The sequence below is a fragment of the Zingiber officinale genome, chromosome 11A, assembly GCF_018446385.1.
Source record: "Zingiber officinale cultivar Zhangliang chromosome 11A, Zo_v1.1, whole genome shotgun sequence".
In the NCBI taxonomy this organism is placed as follows: Eukaryota; Viridiplantae; Streptophyta; class Magnoliopsida; order Zingiberales; family Zingiberaceae; genus Zingiber; species Zingiber officinale.
In genome coordinates, this window is record NC_056006.1 from 57,600,053 (window position 1) to 57,619,760 (window position 19,708).

General features: G+C 38.0%; 1 protein-coding gene across 1 annotated transcript; it reads right to left on the reverse strand.

Moving 5' to 3' along the window:
• Positions 1-667: 667 nt before the first annotated feature.
• On the reverse strand, positions 668-1,778 carry LOC122032194 (putative germin-like protein 2-1). Its single transcript, XM_042591451.1, has 2 exons — positions 1,438-1,778; positions 668-1,315 (listed from the first exon to the last, which is right to left on the reverse strand). Exons 1-2 carry the CDS (start codon positions 1,559-1,561, stop codon positions 780-782), a joined length of 660 nt encoding a protein of 219 aa, XP_042447385.1. The 5' UTR covers positions 1,562-1,778; the 3' UTR covers positions 668-779.
• Positions 1,779-19,708: the final 17,930 nt, after the last annotated feature.

Below are 19,708 nucleotides of genomic sequence, written 5' to 3' on the forward strand. Positions count from 1 at the left end.
GGTCACATGTGATTCAAGACTTGCGATATTGAAATCCGTTAAGAGATCTAACTTAAGGTTATTGGGTATTGGGATTATGTTATTGGATGTGGACCTCGTATGTGTATAACTCATTATCCACATCCATTATCATTTATGTGCTGATAACGAATGTGCACTATATATAGGGTTGATCCCTAAATATTTAGGTATCTTGACCTAACTTTTTGTTCCCCATGGACAAGAAGTTTTGCGATGTTCACCCCTAATTCCCTTAGAAGATCTTCTCTATTGCTTGGATGATACTAAAGACAATGATAACTCTTCAATTAGGTTTCTTGTCACTATTTGTTTATGCTTCATGTTTTGTCCCCTCGGGACGGTGTGATGGTTAAGGCATGGGGTGTTGCCATATGAGATCTTGGGGTCGAAACTCGGCGTGACTGAGCATAACCTCCCCCATGTCTTGGTCATTTGCACTAATAGCTAGTAGTCATCCGTGATTTACCTCCTCCGTGTTGGCTTATGGACGGGTTAGTGGGGGCACTGGGGATGAGCGAATCGCTTTATGCCACATGTACTATTGTGTTATGTTCTCTGATGAAACTAGATCATGTTTTGTATTTTTTTTTGTTGTAGTTTTTATTTCATTATTAGAATTAATGCGGTTTGGAGATAACTCAAGATCTATCAAAACATGGATACATTAAAAAAAAAAAAAAAAAGAATTATTGTAGATACTAATGTAGTGAATAAGCAACAATATTATTGATATGATATTATTAACTTTCGTTGGTTTTCTAGAACTGAGATTGGATCCGATCGATAGTCTTCTTATCCACCTGGAAAGCCTTTGAAAGAATATCATCCGAGATGTTTGGCTTTGACCCAAAGACAGTGTTGGCGATGGTGATTACTCCTGGATTTTGGCTACTTAGAAATGACATTGCAAGAGCCCTCGTCCTACCAAGATTGAACTGGAAGTGAATTAGGCCTTGAGGGAATACAAACACATCACCCTTGTTAAGCACTTTGGTCACCAACTTGTTCTCGGGATTGGACGTTATGAATCCAACATAGAGCGAGCCTTCCAACACTGTTTGGAGCTCTGTGGCACGAGGGTGGATGTGCGGAGGATTGAGACCGCGGGGGGCATAGTCCACTCGAGCCATGGAGATGCCAAGAGTGTTGAGGCCGGGAATTATATTTGCATTTATGAGCGTCACATTGGAAGCAACTTTGTTCATGGTGCTACGAGGCACATTGAGACCCGACAAGAAGAAATCATCAACTTTAACGAGTTCTGGATTCTTGCAAGTGAATCCATTCACAATAACTGCATATGAATACATTGAAGCATGTATATAAATTAATTATCGATCATCTCCATGCATATATATGTTGGGAAAGATTTAAGGTAACAAATATACATATATGTAAGCTAGGTAATTAGTATACCTTTGGACATGCTGTCTGCAACACAGAAGTCTTGAAGGGCGCCTGGATCACGGGCTAAAGCTTGAGAGAAAGACAAAGCTGCAACGAGAGCAACAACAAGCAGGAGGGATAGATCAGAAGCCATGGAATCGTTGAAGAGAGATAAGGTAATTAAGATGGGAGAGCTTGATTAAGGAGGATTTTGATTTCGTTATGGCAGAACCGCAGAAGCATAAGTGGATTTTTATAGAGAGAGAGGCCATGAATGCGTTGACATGGCAATGCCTTGTGGGAGCTGTAGATTGGGAGAGTTTGAATTTGCTTTAAACTGGAAGAATTCTTATCGACAAGCAGAAGTTTACAAGATTAGATTCGCGAGCAGGAATCAGTCTAATATATTTTCTTAAAGGAGTTGTTGGGAGTGGCCTACTTGACGTCTTTGACTTGGTAAATCAAACAGCAATGATTGGTGCTAGGTTTGGCAATAAAGATTAAATGACGCTCCACGACCGTCTCAGTGGCCGCGTGGTGGTCATTCACGGGTTCGTGCCTCACATGGACGCTGCCGCGGTCGCCTCGTGAAGCCGTCCCCGTGTCTGACTCGTGAAGCCCTCGCAACAAGCTGGGAGTTTCTTCTCTTCTTTGTGAAACAAGTGCAAGCGAATCCCAACATGGAGAGTGCACACATCCTCGTGCATAGAGTCTGTTCCGATTCTCATAATTTCAAAAACTGATAATTTATGGCGAATTAAAAAAAATTAATAAAACAAGCATCACCAGGTCGTCCTACTTATCAAGTAACTTCTGAAGCTTCCAAGCAACAAATGGCTGTACATCTGAAGCAGTACTTTATATGTATTCGGCAATTTATACGCCAGTAGTGGAATATGATATTTATTAAAAGATATATTGTTGTTGTGTTTATACCAGAGGCCATAGAAAAATATATTTAATTTCCTTTTTACCTCTCTTGCCAACCACCTCTTTTCATTCATCATTTTTAGGTATCCAAATCATATTTTTAAATGAAAATAATTTTATGGTTCGGATGCACATGGTCTCACTCTCTCTCTCCCTTCATCCCTCTTCTTGGTCTTATAAACAAGAAACGATCATGAACCTCCTCCGCTTGTCATACGTCCTCATGCAGTTTGGCGGGATTACAAAAGAGTAATTAGGGTTTAGGGATATTGTCGTAAGAATTTCAAGAGACGACATTACAAAAAATACTACATTCTGAACCGAATTCTGGGACGAATTTATAAAAAAATTTTGTTGCAAAATATTTTAGGACGAATTCTGGGACGAAAAAATTTTCATCCCAAAAATCTTGTTGTCAACTTTTGGAGCGAAAAATTTTTCGTTGCAAATTTGACAACAAATTTGGGGACGAAATTGGCGACGAATAATACTTTCGTCCCCAAATTTGTCGTCAAATTGTAAACCATTTTGGAATGAATATATGTGTTGTTGCAAATTTAGCAACGAATTTCGGGATGAATTAGGTGACGAATTATTTTTTGGTTGCCAAGTTTGTCCCTAATTTAGCTATAAAATTTCGCAACGGATTATATTTTCGTTGCCAAATTCTGAAACCTTTGCAACAAATATTTTTTTGTTACAAAATTTATGACAAATTTGGCAACGAAAATCGAATTTAATTTGCAACAAAATAATTTTTGTTCCAAATTTCGTCCCAAATTCTGGGACGAATCTGTGGATTCGTCCCAAATTCTGGAACGAATCCACAGATTCATCCCAGAATTTGGGACAAAATTTGGAATAAAAATTATTTTGTTGCAAAATTATAATTACGATAATTTGACGACAAATTATTTTCGTTGCCAAATTCGTTCCTAAATAAATAATTTTTGTCCAAGATTCTGGGACGAATCTGTGGATTCGTCCCAGAATTTGGGATGAAATTTTTGTTGGAGGATCGGTGGCCGGCTTGAAGGGGGGTTGGATAGACGGCACCCCCAAATACTCGCTTTCACCCTACACTTGTTAGTGCGCAACGGAAATACAAACTAATACAAACAAGTAGAAAGCTAAACACTATAAGAAAGAGCAAGCAAACCGCTAACACGTTCGTTTAACGTGGTTCGGAGATTAGGGCTCCTACTCCACGGCTTGTCCTTGAGGTGGACGATCCCTATCCGTCGGTGGATTAGCCCCCGGCAAACTCCTGCTATCTCAAGTCGCTCCTTGTGGGTGGAAAAACCTCACCACAAACACACCAAGACCTCTTGGATTACACAAGCACTTGAGAACTCTTGTGACTACTAATTAGGCTTTAACCAAGTCTAATTTCGTCGCCTTGGCCGGCCATACCAAGCTCCTTCTTATAGAGCTTGGAACAAATCAGAACCTGATTTGCGGTTACACCGATCGGTCCTTGCACCAACCGTGCCACCAACGGCTATCTCAACGCTATAGTGCATCACCGACGCTCCATACACCGCCGATCACAAGACGCTACAAGAATCGCAAGACGCTACAAGAATCGCTACATTGCCGCCACAAGAAAACCCTAAAACTAGGATTTTACTCCAGTACAATCTCTCATGCACTCGTCCCCCTCATTCGACTCTTCTTTGCAGCCTTGACCTCTTGCCTTCAAGCCTACTTCCTTTGGCTCTCGTCCCTCGGATGCATCCAAGCCCGCGGCTCGTCCCCAATGCCATCCTTCGCGTATGCCTCGAAGTCGCTTCCCTCGGCCCTTGTCCTCGCTGCCTTGTCCACGGTCCCTCGGATGCTCCATCCTTCACCGGACTCGAAGCCGTCAACCTGAGTCATATGTGTCACCTGCAGTCCTGCACAACTCAAGTACACATATCAAATAACAAGGGTAAACCTAACTTAAACCCTTTGCCTAAACACCAAAACACATGGTCCCACGAACCATTGGGATTGCTCCAACAATTTTGAACAAAAATTATTTTGTTACGAAATTATCGTTGTACAGTAGTTACGATAATTTGGCAACAAATTTTTTTCGTTGCCAAATTCATTCCTAAATTCCAAAAAATATTCCATCTATATTCTCATATATATATATATATATATATATATATATATATATATATATATATATATATATATATATATATATATATATATATATATATATATATATATATATATATATATATATACAACAAATTCAAATAACCATATACATTCAACACATCCTAATTAACAATATCACATCCTATTTCACATACATCACATCCTAATTAACAATATCACATCCTATTTCACATACATCTATTAATAATTGAAATCAAATCAAATTGATTTGATACAACAAATTCAAAGGTCTTAACAAGATATTGTTAGTGAGAGCCCTAGAGTCGATCATGTGATGATTGTTGTATGGACTCGATATATATATATATATATAAAGGTATTTCGTTATGGTTATTATACTTGTATTGGTGCCAAATAACTAAGTATAATACCGTCCTTGAGTAGAAAACTCTTATCTATATCAATCTATTGGTTGAATTGATGATGAGATGATATAGAGAACACTACTCTTAATCATTCCTAGTCAAGTATTAACATTTAGAGACAATGTTAATGCGATGAGACTAGCATGTAGGTCAACTCGATGACTTGATCTCATAAGTCATGGATATTAGATATCAAGTTGGCATATGGGTATGCATTGGAGAATGTATACTGAATGATCCGCCATGAGAAAGTATCATGGATCGTTATATGAGTATCATATATTTTCTCATGTGACTATTAGTATGACTATCAGTTCTTGGACCTGAAGTCACCATGGTTCCCTATATAAGGAGGTGCATACTTTGGACTTGTCAAACGTCACCCGTAAATGGGTGGACTATAAAGGCGATTACTGGGTATGTAACAAATTATGCGGAGGGATGTGAGTGATGTAGAAGGGATCTATCCCTCCTATATGACGGAAGTGATATCATGATTCTTGATAGAGTGAGACCACTAAGTACATGGTCATGCCCAAATGAGCCAATATGAGATATAGAGCTCATTTGATTAGAGTGAGTCTACTTGGAGTTCAAGACATAAATTGATTAGAGGATGACACGGTTTATGTCTCAATTGATCAATTTAGATATCAAGGATAGAAGGATATTGTCACATATTGTGAGAGTAAGAATTAGTAGTCACAATGGTGATGTTGGATCTCAACATTCTTGTAACTTGGGTAATAATGATGTGTTGCTAGATAGCGCTCATTACTTATGTTTCTAAATGGGTTTAGGAGCATTGCCAACGTTACAAGAACCTATAGGGTCACACACAAAGGGCAGTTAGATGGAGATTAGGTTCATATGATGGACCAAGAGGATTAGGTTCATGTGATGAACCAAATTGGATTAAGAGTAATCAAAATTAGACTAATTGAGTTGGACTCAATTTGATTCATGTGTCGAATGAGTCTTATTTAAATTATAATTCATTGAATCAATTTAAATCAATGAATAAAGATTCATTAAATTAAATTGATTTGAATCAAATGGTAGATTTAATCAACCATGGGAGATAAGAGGTCAAGTTTGACTTGACTTGAGAGGGAAGATGAAGGGTCAAGTTTGACTTGACCAAATGCCACCTCATTTGTGACTTGGCATGGGCCGACCAATGATGGTGTTCCACATCATCAAGGCCACATCATTATGTGCCACCTCATGAGGAAGACCATGAGTCATGACTCTTGGTATTACATGGAGGTATAAAACCTCTAAAAAGTAGCCGACCACATTAGTGAAGCAAATCAAGGCCAATCAAAGCTTCTTCTTCCTCCTCTCTTCTTTCTTGTTCTCCCTCTCCTCCGTTTCCGAGACCTCTCAAGGGTGCTAGCACACTCTAAGTAGTTCTCTCCACCTTTTGTCCGTGTGGATACGTATAGAGGAGTGTACACTTGACACTCTACGAGATCCGACAACCGTTTGGACGAGCGGGATAAGCGAAGGGCTTCGCTACAAGAGTAACTCCTCTTTTCATGTAGATCTAATGTAGATCTAGCGTAGACAAACATGTACATGAATAATTTTATTTATCTTCGCATGGATCCGTGTCTATCTTCGAGGTTTCCACAACGCAAAAAGCGGTTTTTGCGGCTCAAAATTGCTAATAGTGGTATCAGAGCCACGTGCGAAGCTTGTACATGTTTTGTTTTGTTATTATGAAAAGATTTCAGATCTGTAAATTTATGTAATTTTTCTATTTTTATGGATTTTTTGAGTATTTTTCTTGTAGAGGCGAAGCAACAAGTGCTTGGACACTTGTAGGCTTCATTTACCAAGAAAAACCTTCCGAAACGGCAAGGTCTCGCCCAAATAAAATTATTTTTATTTGGGACAGAGACTTAAGGCACTGTTAGATCAAGATGGGACCCTCGTGATATTCATTTCGCGAGAAGGGGCGCTGCCCCTAACTCCGTAAGGGGCGTTGTCTCACGATCGCGCCCGAAAATCGCTAAACGGGACCGTCGAAGAATTATGACTCATAAAATTGATAAAAATAGTAGTAAAATTATAGAAATTTATGTAAAATACATAATTTAGAATTATGTATGATATTGTGATGGTCATGGCCCAAAAACCCCAATATGATTGGTTAAAAATTGTGTTGTAATTCATAATATGGCCTACATGCCATTTTTTGTATTGTGCGTGTTGTATATGATATACGACCTGCGTGTCGTGCCTCCCTTTTTATGTTCATATTGTAAATAGATTTTAGACTCGAATGTAACTCGAGTTTTATATTTGTAATGTACAAAATGAAGCAGTGGAAGGTCCACTCAAGAAGAAGTTACAAGGAGGATGCTGTCAACACATGGCGGTCAAAGGAGGCACTTGAAGAAGCCGTTATCCCTAGGTTGACCGTCCGATCTTCTCATTGGCTTGAGAAGATCGTAGTAGGGCCATGACCTCATCACAATTAATTAATCAGTATATATGATTGCTTATGTGTATGTGATGCATGCTAATGTAGGGTAATTAGTGCCTTAATGAGTATATGATATACATTCATGATTAGATTAGATCTTAATCAAGTCAACTCGAAATGCCTACCAAGTTTTGATACCCATCACTACCTCGATCATTTGTTGTTGTTGAATCTGCCAAAGCAGTGCAACGCATATTATCTTGGTAGGGTGCGGAGGGACAATCTTGGTCCCGCCTATCAAATCTTGGGTGAGTACAAACTCAATTAGATTGAGTATAACTAGTTAACTCAATTGGATTGGATAAAACTATAGGTATTTTGCAATGGTTGGAAGAAACAAGAGTTGCATAGAGATGTAATTGATAATTAGTTATCGACCGATCATACTAAATCTTGGGTGATTTAGCCAAAGCTAACTCAAGGCGTAGTATGATGTGGATCTTGTCCCGCGTGAATTATAGATAATTGGTATGAATCTAGTAGTGTGGTTTGACCACATCCATGACTTGATTCTACAAAACCCTATAATTCAATGGGAGCATCATTTAGTTAAAGGCCTAATTAAATGATAAATGGAATATGATATTTACTTTCTGCTTTATTTTTGTTGTAGATTGTCATGTCGATAAATACGAACACTTTCTCCCTGCATTCTGTCCTTGACAAAGACAAGCTCAATGGAGCTAATTTCCTGGACTGGTACAGGAATCTGAGAATCATTCTCACACAAGAAAGAAAACTGTACGTCCTGGAGTAACCCATTCCGGAGGCACCTCCTGCCACTGCCACGCGAGCTGACCGAGATGCTTATAAGAAGCATCAAGATGATGCATTAGATGTATCATGCCTCATGCTCGCAACCATGAACTCTGAGCTTCAGAAGCAACACGAGTTGATGACTGCTTATGATATGGTTGAACATCTTCGTCAACTATATCAAGGACAAGCAAGGCATGAGAGATTCGAGATCTCTAAGGCACTGTTTCAGTGTAAGATGCATGATGGGACTCCCGTAGGTCCATATGTACTCAAGATGATTGGATACATAGAGAACCTACAGAGGTTGGGATTCCCACTTGGCCAAGAACTGGTCACTGACTTGATCTTGTAATCCTTTCCAGAAAGTTACGGTCAATTTGTCATGAATTACAACATGAACGAAATTGATAAGCCACTGCCTGAGCTGCTAAGCATGTTACGAACTGCTGAGGTCAACCTTAAGAAGGTAAAGCCCAAATCCATTCTGATGGTGCAAAAGCATAAAAGCAAGGGCAAGCCTAAAATCAAGGGAAAGTCCCAAGTCAAGGGCAAAGGCAAGGTAATGAAACCTAAAGGAGGGGTTGCCAAGGATGGTACCTGCTTCCACCGTGGTCAGACCGAGCACTGGAAGAGGAACTGCAAAGGATACCTGGAAGATCTTAAGAAGAAGAGAAATGAGATTTCTACTTCAGGCATATATGTTATAGAAGTTAATCTCTCTATTTCTTCATCGTGGGTATTAAATACCGGCTGTGCTTCTCACATTTGTACAAATGTACAGGCGTTGAGAAATAGCAGGACATTGACGAAGGGTGAGGTGGACCTACGAGTAGGCAATGGAGCACGGGTTGCTACTGTTGCTGTAGGACTTACTTTCTATCTCTGTCCTCTGAGCTTATACTAGAATTAGATGAATGTTGTTATGTGTCTGCTCTCACAAAGAGCATCATTTCAGTTTCTTGTTTAGACAAGAAAGGCTTTTCTTTTATAATAAAGAATAAATGTTATTCCATTTATTTGAAAGATATGTTCTATTGTTGTGCACCTCTGATAAACGGACTCTACATTCTAGACTTAGAGAACCTCATCTATAACATAAGTACCAAAAGGTTCAAGTCAAATGAAATGAACCGAACATATCTCTAGCATTGTCGCTTAGGTCATATAAATGAGAATCGCTTATCCCAGCTGCATAAAGATGGTTTGCTGGACTCATTTGATTTTGAATCATATGAGACATGCGAGTCATGCCTACTAGGCAAGATGACCAAGACTCCCTTTAGTGGACACAGCGAAAGAGCAACTAACTTGTTAGGACTTATACATAGTAATGTATGTGGCCCTTTCAATATCACTGCCAGAGGTTGTTATAGGTACTTCATTACATTTACTGATGACTTCAGTAGATATGGTTATGTGTATCTGATGACACATAAGTCACAATCCTTTGAAAAGTTCAAAGAATTCAAGAATGAAGTACAAAACCAGCTAGGCAAGAGTATTAAAATACTTCGATCAGATCGAGGTGGTGAATACCTTATCCATGAGTTTCATGACTATCTAGCTGAGTGTGGGATTCTATCCCAACTCACTCCTCCTGCAAAACCACAGTGGAATGGTGTATCCGAAAGGAGGAATCGTACCCTATTAGATATGGTACGATCTATGATGAGTCACACAGATCTTCCTATATCTTTCTGGGGATATGCTCTAGACACAACAGCGTTCACACTTAACCGTGTTCCATCCAAAGCTGTGATAAAGACACCATATAGGATATGGATTGGGAGAGATGCCCAGATATCTTTTATGAGGATTTGGGGTTGTGAGGCATACGTTCAACGTCAAGTCTCGGACAAACTAGGACCCAAATCCGATAAGTGCTATTTTATAGGATATCCCAAGGAAACGAAGGGATATTACTTCTACATTCCCAGTCAACACAAAGTGTTTGTGGCTAAGACTGGGGCATTTCTAGAAAAGGACTTTGTTTCTAGAAAAACTAGTGGGAGTACGTTCGATCTTGAAGAAGTTCAAGATATGGACCATAGCACTGAAGCTTTGATGGAAGTTGAACTGGAAACACAAAATGTTGTGGATAATAAGATTGTTGCACAAAGAGTTGAGGAACAACAACCAGTTCGAGTAGACCTACCTCTTCGCAGGTCCGACAGGGTACGTCGTCAGCCTGAGAGATACTCATTTCTCTTGTCAGACCATGACAACATTATACTCGTTGAGAATGAGCCTACCTCCTATCAGGAAGCTGTGATGAGACCAGATTCTTAGAAATGGCTAGAGGCCATGAGATCCGAGATGGAATCCATGTACACCAACCAAGTATGGACTTTGGTTGATCTATCGGAAGGCGTCAAACCCATTGGGTGTAAGTGGGTCTTTAAGAGAAAGACTGACATGGATGGACATATGCATACCTATAAGGGTTGTTTGGTAGATAAAGGTTTCAAGCAAATTCATGGTGTTGACTATGATGAAACCTTTTCTCCAGTAGCGATGTTTAAGTCCATTCGGATCATGCTTGCTATTGCAACATGCCACGATATGGGATCTGGCAGATGGATGTCAAAACTGTGTTTCTGAATGGAAACTTGCTCGAGGATGTGTACATGACACAACCTGAGGGTTTTGTAGATCCACTGCATACTTGCAGAGTATGCAAGCTGCATAAGTCTATTTATGGACTAAAGCAAGCTTCTCATAGCTGGAATCTTCGATTCAATGATGCAATCAAATAGTTTGGTTTCATCAAGAATGAAGATGAACCATGTGTCTACAAAAAGGTTGTTGAGAACACAGTTGTCTTCCTTGTATTGTATGTGGATGACATACTACTCATTGGAAATGACATCCCTTTGCTGCAGTCTGTAAAAACTTAGCTGGGGAATTATTTCTCAATGAAGGACTTAGGTGAAGCAGCCTGTATTCTAGTCATAAAGATCTATAGAGATAGATCTAAGAGATTGCTTGGCCTAAGTTAAAGTACATATATTGACACGGTATTACTACAGTTTGTCATGCAGAATTCCAAGAAAGGATTTCTACCGATGTCACATGGTGTGAGTCTTTCGAAGACTCAAAGTCCCTCTTCTTGAGAGGAGAGAGACCGCAAGGATAAGTTCCCTTATGCTTCAGCCATAGGATCTATCATATACGCCAAGCTATATACTCATCCTGATGTTTCGTATGCTTTGAGCATGACGAACAGATACCAGTCAGATCCAGGTGAGCGTCACTGGATAGCGGTCAAGAATATTCTTAAGTACTTGAGAAGGACTAAAGAATATTTCTTGATATTTGGATGTGATGGCGAGCTAGCTGTAAAGGGTTAAAGTGATGCCAGCTTCCAAACTGACCAGGATGATTATAGATTGCAGTCTGGGTTCATGTTTTGCTTGAATGGTACTGTTGTGAGCTGGAAGAGTTCGAAGCAGGATACAGTTGATGATTCTACAACAAAAGTTGAGTATATTGTTGCATCAGAAGCTGCAAAGGAGGCAGTTTGGATCCGCAAGTTCATTATTGAGCTTGGGGTGGTTCCTAGTATTGCAGATCCTATTAAGCTCTATTGTGACAACAATGAAGCAATTGCACAGGCTAAGGAACCTCGCTCACACCAGTGGACCAAACACATACTACGGCACTTCCATCTCATTCGAGAGATCATCGATAGAGGAGATATGAAAATTTACAGAGTACCCACAGAGGCTAACGTAGTTGATCCCTTGACCAAGGCTTTAGCACAGAGAAAGCATGATGGTCACACTAGGTCATTGGGTGTTAGAGCCTACACTGATTGGCACTAGTACTAGTAGGAGATTGTTAGTGATAGCTCTAGAGTTGATCATGTGATAATTGTTATATGGACTCGATGTATCATATTCCTATATATATATATATATATATATATATATATATATATATATATATATATATATAAAGGCATTTCGTTATGGTTATTATGCTTACTTGTATTGGTGCCAAATAACTAAGTATAATAGCGTCCTTGAGTAGAAGGTTCTTATCTATATCAATCGATTGGTTGAATTGATGATGAGATGATATAGAGAACACTACTCTTAATCATTTCTAGTCAAGTATTAACATTCAGGGACAATGTTAATGCGATGAGACTAGCATGTAGGTCAACTCGATGACTTGATCTCATAAGTCATGGATATTATATATCAAGTTGACACATGGGTATGCATTGGAGAATGTATACTGAATGACCCGCCATGAGAAAGTATCATGGATCGTTATATGAGTGTCATATACTTTCTCATATGACTATTAGTATGACTATTAGTCCTTGGACCTAAAGTCACCATAGTTCTCTACATAAGGAGTTGCATACTTTGTCTTCGTCAAACGTCACCCATAAATGGGTAGACTATAAAGGCGATTACTGGGTATGTAACGAATTATGCGGAGGGATGTGAGTGATGTAAAAGGGATCAATCCCTCCTATATAACGGGAGTGATATCATGATTCTTGATAGAGTGAGACCACTAAGTGCATGGCCATGCTCAAATGAGTCAATATGAGTTATTGAGCTCATTTGATTAGAGTGAGTCTACTTGGAGTTCAAGACATAAATTGATTAGAGGATGACACGGTCTATGCTTCAATTAATCAATTTAGATGACAAGAATAGAAGAAATTGTCACATATTATGAGAGTCACAAGTAGTGGTCACAATGGTGATGTTGGATCTCAACATTCTTGTAACTTGGGTAGTAATAATGTATTGCTAGATACCGCTCATTACTTATGTTTCTAAATGGGTTTAGGAGCATTGCCAACATTACAAGAACCTATAGGGTCACACACAAAGGGCAGTTAGATGGAGATTAGGTTTATATGATGGACCAAGAGGATTAGGTTCATGTGATGAACCAAATTGGATTAAGAGTAATCCAAATTCGACTAATTGAGTTGGACTCAATTTGATTCATGTGTCGAATGAGTCTAATTTAAATTTTGATTCATTAAATCAATTTAAACCAATGAATAGAGATTCATTAAATTAAATTGATTTGAATCAAATCATAGATTTGATCAACCATGGGAGATAAGAGGTCAAGGTTGACTTGACTTGAGAGGGAAGATGAAGGGTCAAGTTTGACTTGACCAAATGTCACCTCATTTGTGACTTGGCATGCGCTGGCCAATGATGGTGTTCCACATCATCAAGGCTACATCATTGTGTGTCACCTCATGAGGAAGACCAAGATCCATGACTCTTGGTATTACATGGAGGTATAAAACCTCTAAAAAGTGGCTGGCCACATTAGTGAAGCAAATCAAGGCTAATCAAAGCTTCTTCTTCCTCCTCTCTTCTTTCTTGTTCTCCCTCTCCTCCGTTGCCAATACCTCTCAAGGGTGCTAGCACACTCTAACTAGTTCTCTCCACCTTTTGTCCGTGTGGATACGTATAGAGGAGTGTACACTTGACACTCTACGAGATCCGGCAACCGTTTGGATGAGCGGGATAAGCGAAGGGCATCACTACAATGGTAACACTTCTTTTCATATAGATCTAAGGTAGATCTAGCGTAGACAAACATGTACATGAATAATTTTATTTATCTTTGCACGGATCCGTGGCTAGCTTCGAGGTTTCCGCAACGCAAAAAGCGGTTTTTACGGCTCGAAATTGCTAATAGATATATTTTTTTTTCTTCAAGCTACTCCAAAATATTATACAAGTTCAACACTCCAAAAGTTATTCAAGTCCAACAATCCAAAAAGTTAAACAAGGATTTAAATTAAAAAAAAACAACTAAATTACATCAACTCATCTTCTTGTGCCACAAAAGCTTTCTTCCCCATCAAATATTCTTTTCCTGTATAAAAAACAAACAAATATACTAGATCATTTGTAACTAGAAAGATAATTACTTAAATTCTAATATGCTCATAATTAGTTTGCTTGCAGATTTTTTGCAGTACCTTGAAACTAACTACAAGTATCCTAAATATGATACAATCTATTTTATCATATCAAATTGTTATGATATAAAAAATCACCATATCAAACAATAGCTACAAATATACTATTTCCATCTGACATGGAGAGCATGAGATGTAGTCTTAAAATTCCTATCATATGAAAAATGTCTCAAATGAAGAAAACACAAACTAGTCAAGATCAATTAGTTGATACTAGTCTTTTAATACTTATTGTTACTTGGTTGGTAGGCAAACTCTAATCATAATTCAGAATTTGAACTAATAATGTAGTAGTATCAAATTTCAACAAATTTATAAAAAGAATGATACCCTTATTTAACTTTGCAAATGCAACAACAACAACAACAACAACAACAACCAAGCCTTTTCTCACTAGGTGGGGTCAGCTGTATGAATCCTTTTACGCCATTGAGCTCTATTTCCTATTATATCATCATCTATATTTAAATAAATTTTATCTTATTTTATTGCTGCTAACCAAGTCTTTTTAGTCTTCCTCTTCCTCGTTTGATATGTATGTTTATCATAGTTTCACATCGCCTAACTGGAGCATTTATTGGTCGTCTAAGTACATGCCCGTACCATCTTAAACGTGTCTCTCAGAGTTTGTCCTCAATAGATGCAACTCTGACTTTCTCTCTAATGCTCTCATTCCTTATTTTGTCCATCTTCGTATGTCCACGCATCCACCTTAACATCCTCATCTCTGCAACTCTCATCTTATGCTCATGTGCTCGAGTCATAGCCCAACATTCAGCTTCATATAACATAGCAGGTCTAACAGCGGTTTTATAGAACTTACCTTTAAGTTTAAGAGGTACTTTACGGTTACATAAAACACCCGACGCTCCCCTCCATTTCACCCATCTTGCTTGTATTCTATGTAAGACGTCTCTTTCAATCCCTCCATCATTTTGTAAAAATGATCCTAAATATTTAAATTTGTCGGTTCCGGGCAACTCGTCCTCTCCTATCTTAACAATTGTTTCATTACTTCTAATATTGCTAAACTTAAATTCCATATATTCTGTCTTTAATCTATTAAGCTTAAAATCTTTCCCTTCTAGTGTTTCCCTCCAAGATTCTAGCTTAGCATTTACTCCTTCACGTGTCTCATCTACCAAAATAATATCATCTGCAAACAACATGCACCACGGTACTGTGTCTTGAATGTGCATAGTGAGTTCGTCCATAATTAGTGTAAAAAGATAGGGACTTAGGGCTGATCCTTGATGTAACCCTATCTTTATTGGAAATGCTTCAATTACTCCACTTGAAGTCTTTACTCTGGTCGTTACATCCTCATATATATCCTTAATTAGTTCAATATATGTTATGCTAACACCTCTCTTTTCTAAAATTCTCCATTTAATTTCTCTTGGGACTCTATCATAAGATTTTTCTAAGTCAATGAATACCATGTGTAGATCTTGTTTTTGCTCCCGATATTTTTCAATTAATTGTCTAAGGAGATGTATTAGCTTCTATTGTCGACCTTCCAGGCATGAACCCAAATTGATTTTCTGTCACTGTGGTCTCCTTCCTTAGTCTTTTTTCTATTACTTTTTCACAAAGTTTCATAGCATGACTCATTAGTTTAATAACCCTATAGTTTGCACAATTTTGTATGTCTCCCTTGTTCTTATATAAGGGAACTAGAGTACTTATCCTCCATTGATCAGGCATTCTTTTCGTTTTCAATATCATGTTAAATAATTTTATAAGTCATTCAATACCTTGTTTCCCTAAGCACTTCCATACCTCTATCGGAATATCATCTGGTCCAACGATTTTTTCCATTGTGCATCTCATTTAAAGTTTGTTTTACTTCTGACGTTTGAATTCTATGATAAAAATTAAAAATTTTATGCTCATTTGACCTAATTAAATTACCTAAGTTAAGTTGGTCACCTAAACCTTCATTAAAAAGTTGATGAAAATATCTCTTCCACCGCTCTTTTATTTCTCCATCATTTACTAATACCCAATTACATTCATCTTTATACATTTTATTTGGCTAAGATCTCTTGTTTTCCTTTCTCTCACTTTAGCTATTCTATAAATGTCTCTTTCCCCTTCTTTTGTATCCAATTTTCGATATAACCGTTCAAAAGTTTTATTTTTTGCTTCACTCACTACTTTTTTAACTTCTTTCTTAGATATTGTATATTTTTTTAAGTTTTCCTCGTTCTTACAAATATATAATTCCTTATAAGCTATTCGTTTTTCCTTCACTTTCTCTTGTACTTTCTCATTCCACCACCAAGATTCTTTACTTAGTGGTGCATGTCCCTTTGACTCACCGAGTACACTCTTAGCTACTATTTTCAACTTTGATACCATCTTATTCCATGTTGTATTAGAGTCATCGTATATTTCACCTAATGCTTGTACTTCTACCTTCTCCTTAAATATATTTTGTTTTCCATCCTTTAACTTCCACCACTTAATTTTAGGAATTGTATATATTTTCTTTCTATTGATACTATGTTTGAGGTGTATATCCAACACTACTACCCTATGTTGGGTAGTTAAGCTTTCTCCAGGGATGACTTTGTAATCTTTACAAATCTTTCTATCCTTCTTCCTAACCATAAGAAAGTCAGTTTGCGATTTATTATTCCCACTTTTGAATGTGACTAAGTGTTCTTCTCTTTTCTTAAAAAATGTATTAGCTAATATAAGGTCATATGCTATCATAAAATCTAATATAGTTTTCCCTTCCTCATTCCTCGTGTCAAACCCATAACTCCCATGTACTCTCTCAAATTCCTCATTTTTCACTCCAACATGCCCATTTAGATCACCTCCTATTAAAATCATTTCATTTGGTGGAATATTTTGTAATATTTCATCTATGTCCTCCCAAAACCTTGATTTGATAGCTTCATCTAATCCTACTTGTGGTGCATATACACTAATTATGTTTATAGTTTCTTTCACCACTATTATCTTAAGGGCTATAATTCTATCCCCTTTTCTAACTACTCCTACAACTTCATCCTTTAACAAATTATCTACAATGATACCCACTCCATTTCTTGCTTTATTCTTTCTAGTGTACCATAACTTAAAACCCGAGTTCTCTATCATCTTTTCCTTCTCGCCTATCCATTTTGTCTCTTGTACACACAAAATACTAATTTTTCTCCTAATCATCATATCTACTACCTCCATTGATTTATCAGTAAGAGTTCCTATATTCCATGGTCCAAATCTTAGATTATTAGTTTTCCTATCATATTTGTTCTTATTTAATCTATGGTGTGAGAACTTTTGTCTATTTAACACTACACCCAAGTTCTCATGGAGATGTAGTGGTCCTTGCTGAGACGTTACAGTCGGATCCTGTAACGCGAACTCTTGCATATTTATCACTACACCCGAGTTCTGGACATGTAGCGGTCCGTGCCGAGACGTTATAGTCGGACCCTGCAACGCATTCCTTCCGGAGAACAACCTATCATTAGCAAAATAGTTTAATGGATTCATTCATTGAATATTTACCATAATTTGACGCTGACTGGCAACCTAACGCAACCCTCCTCCTTTATCCGGGCTTGGGACCAGCCATGACCGGTCATCATGGGCGGAGTTACTTTGCAAATGCAACTAATAAAAAAAATAAATAACTAAAATTAACAGTATAAAATGTTACTTAATACTTACATTTTTCTCTAACATAAATTTCGCTTCACCAACCCTGTTAAAAATAAATTAACAATATTAATTAAAATAAAAATTAAAAAATTTAACAAGCCATAGATTAATGTTTAAAATACTAACTATGAGACAAATAATCATCATACATAATTAAAATCATGAACAACCATCACCACCATCATCGTTATCATCGTCGCCATCATCATCATCGTTATGCGGAGGAATCTGACTTAGAGCGGAGCTCAACTGAAGGTGTCGCATGATAAAATCTTGTTGTCAGTGCAACTCTCTTATATCTTGCTCCATTTGCGCCCTTTCTAGGTCTCTTTGCACCCTTTCTTGGTCTCTTTACGATAATATTTCCTTCAAATTGCTAACCTCTTCAATCAAGTTATTTACTTAGGTCATAAGTGCTGATGAGGAGAAAGATGGTCCAACTATCCTTTGGGTTGTGCTCAAAGAACCCATCCCAAATACCCTTCCCCCTTTTGGTCCTCCACTGACCTCCAACCATAAACTCAAATTATTGCCAACAGAGTCCTCAGACCCCTGAGTATCGGCAGAAGCTTGTGAGCATGTTTGGGCTAGCTCGAGTTTATCATATTTTTCTAATTTTTTAAAATACATAAGATATTGATTAGATATAATAGAATCACATGTAATATTAAGACAACAAAGGTACTTACCTAACAAAATCTAAATCATATATTAAGATCAAATTAATAAAAATTACAACCTTTACTGTCACGCCCCGGGGGAGTCCCTGCCAGAAAAAATTTCGGCAGCATCTCCCCTATATGGGCGACAATCTAAAACTTTACTACATCATTTATATACCTCGGCCAACACGGATGAAACATACATATAACATAAAAGTAAAATAAGCAAGCATCCACACACTTAATAGTAAAAACTAAGCAAATGCAATGATAAGTAAAAACCAAGTCAAAAATTCTACTCAACTACACCCATAAAGCTCAAAACTTATATCCTACTCCACTACACCCATAAAACACAAATCACAACGATAAAATCAACTCACCTCTTATGCCGTCCAGGCAGGCATGTAGCAAAACATATCCAATAAAACCCATCGACAATAAAACCATACAATATCCAAGTGTTAAAAACCAGAACAAGTCTAGATAGTAATAAGGAAAGCAAGAGATAAAAACACACATCCTCGCGATCTACAGGGGACTAGAGACTGGAACTCCTCCGGACAGCCTCAACCAAAAAATAATAAATATCCACGGGGTGGGTCAACTCCTCAGCGGGTAACTACTGATATGCATAATAAAGAAAATAACAAATAACACTAATCATGCGTACAGTCTCCTGATATAAGAAGGATAAATGCAAACTGAAATAAATAGGAGAGCAACTGTACTAACCAGGACCTGGTGTATGGATAATAACCCGAGAGGTATAGAAATCCTATATGTATGTCAAACAAATGCATCCATCTAATATGCAACATATAAGTGCAGCAAACACAAGCAATAAATGCATCAATGCGTATGATGCTAATGACATGTCCTGGTCACCTCTATTGCCAGTCAGCCATCTCACACACGATGGTGAGACCGAGTGGGTAGGGCTATGACAACCGTGCACTTTGCCATCACTGCTCCTGATGATTGACCAAGTGGACGAGATGCTATCAGAGTACCCCTATCCTCCTACCCCAAATCATAAGTGGGGGAGCTCAATGCTCTCATCTCCCTTAGCAAGTCCAGAGGAGGGATCCCTGTCCTGCTACAACGCCGTGTCACACTACCCATGAGTGTACCAACGGAGCCCTTGACAAAGCAACCTGCTGTAACACACCCTGCTTGATAAGAACCACTAACCCATGAGTGGTTGTGTGTGCAGATCCATGTAACTGGCGATGTGCTCAACTATAATGGAGCCAACTATCGC